Source organism: Monopterus albus, unplaced genomic scaffold (assembly GCF_001952655.1).
Source record: "Monopterus albus unplaced genomic scaffold, M_albus_1.0 scaffold47.1, whole genome shotgun sequence".
NCBI lineage: Eukaryota > Metazoa > Chordata > Actinopteri > Synbranchiformes > Synbranchidae > Monopterus > Monopterus albus.
Genome location: NW_018127927.1, coordinates 1,258,470 through 1,269,703, shown reverse-complemented (window position 1 = coordinate 1,269,703; position 11,234 = coordinate 1,258,470). Strand labels below are relative to the sequence as shown.

Sequence of the window (11,234 nt, the reverse complement as noted above, 5' to 3'; positions counted from 1 at the left end):
AGAGATAGGGTGAGGAGCTCGGTCACCCGGGAGGAGCTCAGAGTAGAACCGCTGCTCCTCCACATCGAGGTGGCTCGGGTATCTGTCTCGGATGCCTCCTGAGAGACTTCCTAGGGAGGCGTTCCAGGCATTTCCCACCGGGAGGAGGCCCCGGGGAAGACTCAGGACATGCTGGAGGGACTATGTATCTCGGCTGTTGTATGTCTAAAACAAAAGACTACAGCTGTATCTACTAGAAGCTTAAGCACAGTGACGATCTCAGCTAAATGCCATTATCAGCGAGATAACAGACACACAGTAATGATGCTAGCATGCTGATGTTTAGAAGCTATATGTTGAACATCTTATGCTAGCATAAGATCAAGAAGGAGCGTGTCTACAAAATGTAAAAGCAATCCATCTAATAGTTGCTGAGCAATTTCAGTCTGGACTAAAGTGACGGATAAACCATGAGCCATGTTGCGAGCATTGCAAGAAAACAGAATTATTTTAAAATCTTTCATGTGTTTGATTTTACTCAAATTATAAATGAAAACTTAAAACAGATCTTGCTGTACTGTACATGTTAACACAACATACGCACATACACTTTGATTATACATGGCAATGTGATACAAATAAGCATCTGGTCAAAATTTCAGCTGCATTTAGGTGTTTTTAAAATTATCATATTTTTTGATAGGTGCTGAATCTAGATTAATGTCAAATATTCCTATATTAATGCATTTCTCTCATATACTGCAACTAAAGATGATCATTAATGGTGACTGAACCTACACAAACTTTCCACTACAATGAGCACTGTTGTCGAAAATACAAAATCAGAGTTTTATTTAACCACAGTGACCAGTAAGATGGAGTTTAAAAAATATTCTACTGCTACAGTTTACCCTCTTTATTTTCTATCATGCTCTTAAGGAAGACCAACAGGAACAGCTACAGATCCTACGGTTGTGCACAGCAATGTAAGCAAGAATCTGCATTCAAGCCCACTATTTTCCCCCCACATCCATCATCTTTAGTAACACTCACCATTTTGCATCTGCAAAATGTGACATACAAAATAAAAGTCCTTGTGATATAGCAGCATTGTATTAGTCACAGTGTTACCTTTAGTTACCTTAAAGAATTATGAGGAGTATAGTTAGTACATTAAGGTAAAAACATTTTTCTTACTACAAGGGCCAGTTACTATGAAAATATTACATTTGCTTAAGAGAAAAAATCCATTATGAAAAGGAATGAAGTGACATGAGCATCACAAGTTAGGTAACAAGAGTTTTGGGTCTCTAAAGGAGGCAGAGCAGACATTGGAGTGAAACAGCACAGCATTACAATGATAGTCATACCTGAAGAGTTCTTACCCCCTCTGAAAAGGAAGGAGGTGATCTCAATCATTATCATCATTCCTATGAATCAACATCCTTAAATTCAATATTTGGTACAGGAAGTAACATGATGTTTAAAAATTAGTCATGAAATACAAATAGGAATAATTCATTTCCCACAAATAATCAACACACAGATATACAATGTTCCCAAAAGCTTATCATACACACACCAACAGCCTTTACCTTTTCAAGTGCAAAACACAAACAGAAGATTTTACACACACTGACACCCAAAGAGACACTGGCCCTTCAGTTCATATGAATTAAAGACAAAATGTTCAATGTCCTTCGATGTATCACTCAAGTAAATGTCAGAGGTCAGCACTGACTCTGCACAGCAAGTCCATAAAGAAATTGCTTCAACAGCCATTTTGCATATAAAGTCTGTATAAAATCAAGAAGCAATTGCAACAGGCCCTCTTCAAAGGTTATCACTACTACTGTTAGCTGAGCTGGAGATGCTGGAGGAATGAACAGCATGTTTGGTAAAAGTCTCTCCAGTGATGGTGAAGTAAAGGCAGGAGGTAAAGACAGGATTACGGTGTCTTGATCAACATTTACTGAGGCCTGATAACAGTGAAATTACAATACTGCAATGCAACACACAGTTGAAGATCCATATTGTCACTGCAGAGCTGGAAGATGTTGTTCTGTACAAGCCTTTCATATAAAACAAAGAGTCGTGTAAAAAATGGTAAATACACATACTGTATATGTGTATACCCAACATGATGAAGTATGACTGTAGAAAAATATATAGCCTTTATCAAAGTCACTTAGCCAGAAAATAAAACCAACAAGCAATATTCAAGCAACATTTTACAACATCGTGTCTGACAACTGACAACACTGGAGAACCAAATTACACAAGGCATTTTGGTTTTAGAAACTTATAGCAGGGTGTTTTGTTAAACATGAGTTAAAACTTGGAAAAGAGGTGACTAGACCTGGTTAAAAAAAACAAAGCTTTGTTGAGCCTCCCTAAACTTTTACCTCAAGTATAGTGTTTACACTCAGTCACATACACTGATTTGTTTGGGTTTTTATGAACACCAAAGCTAGTGGCTTCCCTCTTTAACCTGATGCGTTGTCAGATAACTAATAATCAGTTAAATATAGTGATAGTGTTGTGCCACCTGCCACTCTAGAGTGCCCAGGTGTCATGTCAGTTTGCACAACCATTTATTTCCTCAATCCTAAAGGACTAAGAGAATGCAAATCAAATAAAAAACGAGCACAAATGACCCCATGCCCCATATCACTGCAGGTATATCATACTAATAGTGTTTTTAATTGATGCTAGCAAAAGCTTTTACAATTTTTTCAAATATTTAAGTCTTAAATAATTGAATACAATAACAGCATGTTATCAAAAATTTTAGCATCAGCAATTTTAGCATCAGTTTAGAAAATGTGGAAAATCACTCTCCTCCTTAGCAATTTGAATAGAAAACATCAGTTTTCCCCTGTTCAGCCATTCTTCCCAAGTGACTTCACAGATGTAATATGGAGCTTTAATAGAAAACTATGCTTTAAATGTCCTGCAAATCAAAGCTGGATAAACCACAGTCAATAATACACAATTAAATGAATTTGGGAGCATTTATATGGAAGCTCATTATACAAGTTACATGATGTTTACCCATCTTTTGGTCCCAAAGAGGGGAGTATCAGGCTATGCTGTCTTCAAAGCCCCACAATAAGCAACACAGTTTTCCAGACCTAACCCACCCTTAACACAAAGAATCCCTGAACCCTGTCCTCACCCAGGCAAAGAGCAGATATGTGACTTGACATACAGCATCTGCACTGTATAAGCGGTGGCTGGCCCAACTGACTTTTAACAGCAGTCACCTCTGAGAGCTGGGTCCCCTCCACTGGCAATGTTCTACCAAGACTGTCAAACAAAGAAGACTATTAACAATTCTAGTGAGTTTTTAACTGTATTATCACCAACACCAATACAAGTTCTGTGTGGGTGTAGGAGTGAAGGCAAGTTTACAGGGTCATCAGGTGGGCACCTTCTCACTAACTGGTGTTTCACTGAGTTTGGCCTATGACACTGTATCCCAAAACTAGCCCTCTCTTTGCCTGCACCCACATACCCAACAACCCTTCATCTACTCATGCGAATTCAGACTGTTACCAAACAGTCACTAGCACTAGCAAACATCTCAACTGCTGTTCTAGCCACCAGACATTTAAAATAACTAATCAAAAATTTCAGATAGCTCACCAAGTAACTAGCCAAACTTCTTCCTTTGAGCTGCACCAGAAACCACACAGGCCTCAAGCATGCCACATGTAACAAACATTTTTTGTTAAGCCTGTCCTCCTATGCTAGTTTACTTCAGCTTAGCAGGCATAAACCACACATATATTGCAGTTTACACTTTCTTCAAAGCACTTACCTATCTATCCTAACCCCATTCACACACCTTTCTTCTGCTCCAGAGCCACTCATTGGACCTTGCTGCACTATCAGCCAGGTTACTGAGTGTCTTTCTCAAACTCCACCCTTTTATGCCTAACTCACCTAGCAGAGCTGACTTAGCTACAAATCCCATAAAACCAACCGCTACTGGACGGACTCCAACTTTTCAGTCTCGTTTGCCTCCATGGCTGACTCTGTATTTCCGTTTTTTTTTTCTTCTCATAAACTATATGTACAGCGTCCTCCCAGGAAACTGTAAGCTTGACAAAATATCACACTGTTGCACATCGCTTTTAGCCCCAAATTCAAGAGACTGCTGCACAGAAGGCATTCATCACTGTCTTTGTAGTTTATAATGGGTTTATCGGACAGTTTTTGTAATTGTCTTGTAAAAAGAAGATGCTCTGTAAAACATTTGTCTTTTTAAAAAAAAATAATTAGTTTAATCTCTTTCTATGTCCAAACCTAAGACAGAAGCTTTAGTGTAGATTTGCTGTAAAGGATATAACTTTTTAAAGGATGCTATAACTGTTATTTAACATGTAGGACTCAAGCTTGAGCCCCTAGAATAGAGAAGAGTTCACAGTGAATGGAGTAACTTTCTCCTTTATAATAAAATTAATGCATAGTCATGAGGGCCACAGTTAATAAGTTCAGTAAAGACAATAAGGCAAAGGAACGTGGAGGAAGTAACAAAAGACCAGCTAATCAGCTAAGACAACACCACCTTTGAAAAAACAATGATGATTGTTGACTTTTTCACAAAGGCATTAAATGAAATGAATAAAACATAAAGCAGATTTGGCTGTAAAAGCATTTGTGATTTAGGTATGAATTTACTACCCTTTATGTAGTAGTCCCTTTCTGGTACTGCAATTAAGGAAATAACACTTGTAATTTGCTACAGGATGTTAAGCCAAGAGAAACGAGTCAAGACCGAATATAAAAAATTACAAAAATAAAGCTTAGAGTTTCACACAGGTTTTCCACCATAACAGAAAAAAATATTTTGAGTCTATGTTCTCAGCCACACAGATAAAACAGGATGTTAATTGTTGTTGCCAATAAATACTGTAAGATTACCATGTGCTCTGTAAATTTTCAGAAATATCAGCCCATGCACCATGCTACAGGACTGTTACATGCTGAACATTACATGGCTTCTTTGCATATCATAAAAATGAATACTTCTCAAATTAATTTACCATGAAATAAACAGTGCACAGTTTGAGATGGTCTGTTATTTTAAAGCATATTTAACAGCTGGACAACACCTGCCAGCTCATAAAAAGAAAGTCACTTCTGGCTTTTCCAGTTTAGGGGTTGCTACAGCAAATCATTACACTGAGAACTCACATGTTGACATGTGTTTCACACCGGATGTCCTTCCTGACACAACCTGGATTTGAACCTGGGGCACCGCGACGAGAGCGCTGCGCCTTAACCACTAGCCTACCAGGGACCCATACCTCTGCTCAAACATACTAAATTATAGAGTGTATAAAATGTCTGAAAGAATTGAGGTTTTAATAATAAGCTTATATCAGTGCAATGTGAGTGCTTCACCCATACAGTGCACAGCATTATTTAAGACTTGCAGTATTTTTTCTTTGCTTATATACAGGCTAGTTCACTGAAATGATTCATCTCTTTTACAGAAGGTTTCCCAGGTTAATGCTACTCACATCTCTACCAGGTCCATGCTGCTATATTGTGCAGTTTCTTGTGACAATAATAAATCAAACTTTAAAAATGCAAGGAAAGTAAAATGCATTGTAATGACTCTAGAATGGTGGTGTGGATGTAGGACAGCAGTAGCAGTGAACCCTATCCATGTGTGCGTTCTTGTTCTGCATGCTTGATGAAAAATGTATTTCTGCATGTGGCTGTCAATGTAAACGATGGGAAAAAGAAGCAAGAGACATCAGAAAAAAAGAGAGTGATCTATACAAAATTTTGGCACATGAGCTTATAAACAGGACACTGGACGATGATCAAGTTGTCTATGAGTTGCTACTTAAACAAATGAACCACCCAATCTTTTGTCTCTTGTTTCACAGCATTAAAAGTACACTAATTGCCAAACATACCAACATCTTCCAGTTGTAATACTTCTCATCACATTTCTCTTCTAAAATGTGCTGTGCTCTTTCTTTCACAGTCATTCATGCTACTGTAATCTTGCCAGTTTCTCTCTTCTTGACCTGCAGTAAGCCTGTGTGCTCCTGACCCCGTGACCTTTCTCACACCTGTGTCTCCACACCATTAAGTTTAGGCATTAGGATACGAGGAGTCACCCCAGAGTTGAGGTCTCTCTCAAACTCCAAAAGCTGGCCCATGAAATTTAGATTTGGGGACACCACAGGACGACGACTCCGCACATATTTGTAGGCATCTGTCATTGTCATGAGGGTGTGCTTCATAAGGTAGGCGATGACAATGGTTGCAGAACGGGACACGCCTGCCTGGCAGTGCACCAACACTCCCTGTCCGCTCTGATATGCCTCTTCTGTGGAGAACGTGAAAACAGATAAATTCAGCTTGTTCAGAGAAAAAAGTAAAAATGGCATTCTGTAAATACAGAGCATGTCATCATCATCTGAGATTAATACCCTGCACAAAGCCAGCACAATGAAGCCTGGATTAAACTGGAACAACATACATCATTACTGATACATACAACTAACATACTGTATGTTAAACAAGGTTTACAACAGGTGTCACTAAATAAAGAATAAACAAGGTCTTTTTAAAATCAAAATATAGAGTGTCGCGACCCGGTTCCGGATAAGTGGAGGAAAATGGATGGATGGAATATAGAGTGTTAACATCTATGTTCCTATTTATATTCAAGGCTCCACAACACAAAACTACACCTCTGCTAGCCTGACACATCTCTTCTACTAGAATATGAGTGGCAATAGTTAAAAAATAATAATAAATCAGGTCACCTGGCTAACAGTTCCAGCTGAGCACAAACCGCTGACTTCAGTATGCAGATGCCTGTCCTATTGGCCTACATTATAACATGGTCATCTCCACTAATTATTGGTGTTAGGCAACTTACTTTAAAATGTAATTTTAAAATAGAGTGGTCAGCTGGTTTGTTAAAAACAGAGATAACAGTGCATATTTTCAGACAGTCTTCCAAAACTTGGTTGTTCATAGTGCTTCAAATACTTGTTACTAATGAAAAGGTGCTAGAGAGATAAGTTCAAATTCAGTGTACTTTCTTAATTCTGCACACCAAATCAGTTACAGTATGAAGTGGGTGTAGCTGTCAAACTGTTGGTTTTGGAAAGTCACAGAAATGCCCCACTTCCCTTTCAAAATGACATCAGAAACTTGTGGGGGCAGTGAGTTTCTGAAGCAATTTGACCACCTGACAGAGTACACTGGGCCCTCAGGCAACTTGCCCATTCAATCTATACTGCTGACTCACTCTCTTCAACATACAATATACACACACAAACATGACAACATAACAGAGGTGGGACTCACCAATAAACTCAAAAACCTCCTCAAAGTACTGTCGAAGGTTTTGTTTGCTGTTGTCAGTGGCTGGCAGCCTTTTGTAGTGTAGTCCAGAGCTGACATGGTAGAGGGGCAGGTGTGTGGTCACGTTGACCACGTAGCCAATGTTGAGGCGTAGGAGCAGGTCCAGGTCTTGGGCATCTCTCTCATTCCCCAGATACAGGAAAGGCAGGATGGGACTGACCACAGCATTCTCCGCGTCAGGAGTCATCACAGTCTCATCGGACAGAGATGCTGGCAATGAAGAGGAGAGTGGCAGAGAAAGGCGCACTGGAAGGAGATGAGACAGAGAAAAATGATGTTAGGGGGTAGGACTAGATAAGTCTAACTTCTTCCTACTCCTTTCAAGCATGTACTAGGTATAAGCAAATTGATAATATACTTGTGGATATGTGTGGAATTATGTGTTTTGACATATTGACTGTTACATGTTTGAAAGAATAAATCAAATCAAAAAAAAAAAAAAGGTGGAGACATGTCTTAAGACGGCCACGTTAAAGTTTAAACTGTGCCCACAAAACATGAAGAGACAAGGATACTACCTGAGAACATGTATAGCATGGCAACAAAATTTAATGTAAATAATCACCAGTGAACTAAATCAAAAGTAGGTCCTATGAAACTGAAAGCTAAATTGTAAGTGGGTGGGTGTGAAGTGGGGATAGAAATATCTATTATGTAGCCTATATTTCAACATTGTCACAGGTGCATTGTAAGATGTTCTTACTTCTGCTGCTTTCCTCATCTTGCTCTCTGTTGAGGGAGTTCAAGGTCAGGTGAAGAGACTGAGCTGACGGCAGAGAGTGTCCTCCCTCCCTGTCTCTCTGCCAGGGTTTGGGTTTGACGAGTGTGCTAGGGGCAGATGGTGGCGGTGAAAAGGACACAGGTGATGGTGGGGAGGCAGAGCAAGGAGTGGGAGAACAAGTATATGCTACATCTCCATCTTGCATCATACCATCAGCCATTCCTCCATCTTCTGCCTTATTCAAGAGTCTTTTCAGTGAGTTCTGGCCTTTGTCATACCCAGATCCTGACCTGCAGCCCGTAAAATCAAAGGCAGGTGTTTTGCCCCGCTGGAGTTGCCACCGGCCTGCATGGTCTTTAAGCTGAGACTGTGCATATTCCTGGAGGTTTTGACACTCCAAGAAGGCAAGGCCTGTTCCAGTACTACCATTCTGGGCCTGGCTTGCACAGGTCTTCCCGACCCCTGCTCCCATCCCTGCACAGTGATTCTTTTGGGCTTTAGAATGTATCATTTTCTTGGCCAGTTCGTCAGGCCAGATAGTATGCACACTATAGTCATCATCATCGGTTTGAAATATACCTGTTGAATGTGCTGCTCCAATGTTTCTTCCTGGGGGTTTTCCTCGGTGAGGGTTGAATGTAACAACTATAGGGTCACTGCTGCAGTAGCTGCAGGTAGAACTGCCAGTCTGAGAGGCTTTTAGGTTGCAGCCCATGACACACCTCTGTATTGCCCGGAGAGGGGCTGAGGAGGACAGTGGTGTACAGGGCAGGCATCCTCCTACCAGTTTTTTGCGGAGGATAGCAGGACTCTCAAAGTTTCCAGCCTCACCAGAGCAGGAGGCACAGCGGAGAGGTTTGAAGAGGTTGGCTTGGCAGTCAGACACAGTGCTGTTCAAAGAGGAGGTGTTGGAAGTGGAGGTGGTGGAGAGGCACCCACCCAGATTTCTCAGGCCCATGTCTTTGCTTCCTCGCTTCACTGCTCCGACATTGTGAACACAGGAAAATGAAGTGGAAGAGCTTCCTCCACCTCGTTGGCAGCTATCAGAGTACGCTTTACACCCTCTGCATCTTACCAGCCTCCAGCAGCCACAACTGAATGGGTGAGTGCAGTCGATGGTACAAGTATGCTCAGGGCTGGGGAACCCTCCGGTGTGGGAGGAGCGGGGGGAGAGGGACGGACCATGAAGAATGTGGGGGTGGTGATCCTTGGTGCAGGGAAGGTGTGGCTGGCTGGCTTGCTGAAATAAAACTGAAATATGGGTGGGTTGAGAGGGATGAGAGGAAGGGGATGGGGGATAGTTGGCATTTAGGATGGCAGCATGGGGCACTGGGACAGAGCTGTGGTGGTAGGGCGGACTATGACTATTATGGCTTTGATGAACAGTTCCCAGTTTGGATTTCTTCTTGTGAGCTAGAGAGGGACATTCTTGGTCACTTCTGTTAAGTAAACCAGCATTTTCCTTTGCCTTTTCACTTCTGAACTTATGCTGCTGAGCCTGAGCAGGGATGAACTGTATGACCTCTCCTGGGGAAGATGACAGCTGGTTGTGGCGACTTCGCTGCAACTTGTGTTCAGCACAGCTTGACCTCCTTGCAGTTCCAGTTCTCTCACACTGTTCTTGATCCAACTGTAAAGAGGCACATTTCTCTCTGCCACCTTTAACACTTCCGCTGCGACCTAATGAGCTGCTGAATCCTCTGCCCCGTTCCCCTTTGTCCACTGTCACCCTGATATCAATAGTATGTGTGTGGGAGGGCAGCCGTGGGCCGAGAGTTACTGTGCCATTGCTATGACAGTGGCTTGGGATGTGTCTCACACCTGCTGGGATGATATGCTGGTCACCCTTGAATTTCTGTGTGTGGGATGATCTGCACCTGCATGACAGAGTCAGAGATTTATTGGAGGGTGAATAGATACGGGACTGAGAAGGGTGGAGATGAGGAGGGTGGGCAACTTGTCCATTCGAGGACACTGAAATTTGAGAAGAATGCTGTGCAATGGTTTGTGGGGAAGCCTCACACAGAGCCAAGTTTTTAGGATGCTGGATGACCACTATGCGCTCATCAAGAGGGAGGGGAGGCATCTGGATTTATGCAGAGCTGTCCATTGGAAAGGGCTAGAGAAGAACAAGACAGAAGTCAGGAAATGACTGTAACTGCACAAACACTGAAAATGTGGGGCACACTTTACATTCTATCAGTTTAGATGCAAACACATTGATTCAGAATTTTGAACACTGATTTGCAGCTATGAATCTTTGTGATGTAGTGCATACACACATAGCATAAAATTATGGAATTTAAACATTTAAAAAGAATCAAGTCAGTTATCTGTGAAATGTAAAGCAAAACCCCAAATCCACAATGAAAACAGCAATAATGACACCGCATTCACAAAAACAATAGATTTGGTGTTTTGCATATTTTTGTAAGTCACCTATAAGGTGTCTTCTGCATACCAAAACATACTAGAACAGATACAAAACCAACAATCAATAATGTTACATCTCAATTTTTAACATCACACATATTTGCTTTCACAGCTGTTGCAAAGGAGAAATGTTTTCATAAAACTCAACCACTGAGGTTTGATTTAAACATGCACCTCACAGTGTGCTTATACTTGGGCAACCTGCCAGACATTTAATGCTCATCTATATTTATAGAAGTTTAAAATTTATTATAAAACATTTTCTGATAATATTCAATGCCATTAGCATTTAAAATTCAAAATCTGAAAGTGCAAGAGTGTGTACCTATTTGATGTTAGCAGCAAATAATCCCAGCTAATCCTGATGGCAGTGATATTTCATAAAAGCTCTGTCACAAAAGCTGCATCAAATTAACTGCAACAACCTTTCTCCCTCATTCTTAATAAGATGTCGTAAGTCACATGAAATAATAAGCCAATTCATAGCTGATGGTAACAAGAGATAAATATTCTACCAGAAATGGATGCTTAGCTGTATTTAACCTTTACCCACAAATACTTGTGCATTGTGAGTAGTTAATTTTTCTGTAACTGTCAGAAACGGTGCGTGTAATGCGGCCGAAAAGTGTTTGGTGAACTCATTAAATAGCCAGACAAGGAAGTGATGAACAAAACCGTCTCTTTAATAAGAGAACTA

The 11,234-nt window shown here is 40.9% G+C and overlaps 2 protein-coding genes across 3 annotated transcripts in view; both read right to left on the bottom strand.

The window, feature by feature from the left end:
- The window catches only part of gng3 (guanine nucleotide binding protein (G protein), gamma 3), a 20,407-nt gene extending 14,336 nt beyond the window's left edge, over positions 1-6,071 (bottom strand). The window contains exon 1 of the mRNA XM_020600525.1: positions 3,803-6,071. Coding sequence (XP_020456181.1) covers positions 3,803-3,855 — 53 coding nt within the window. The 5' untranslated portion in view covers positions 3,856-6,071. The remainder of the gene's footprint in view (positions 1-3,802) is intronic.
- The window catches only part of LOC109960409 (uncharacterized), a 19,057-nt gene continuing 13,877 nt past the window's right edge, over positions 6,055-11,234 (bottom strand). For both annotated transcript variants that reach the window (XM_020600495.1, XM_020600494.1), the window contains 3 exons: positions 8,087-10,223; positions 7,327-7,629; positions 6,055-6,334 (listed from right to left, as the gene is read on the bottom strand). In XM_020600495.1, coding sequence (XP_020456151.1) covers positions 6,069-6,334; positions 7,327-7,629; positions 8,087-10,190 — 2,673 coding nt within the window. In that variant the 5' untranslated portion in view covers positions 10,191-10,223 and the 3' untranslated portion in view covers positions 6,055-6,068. The remainder of the gene's footprint in view (positions 6,335-7,326; positions 7,630-8,086; positions 10,224-11,234) is intronic.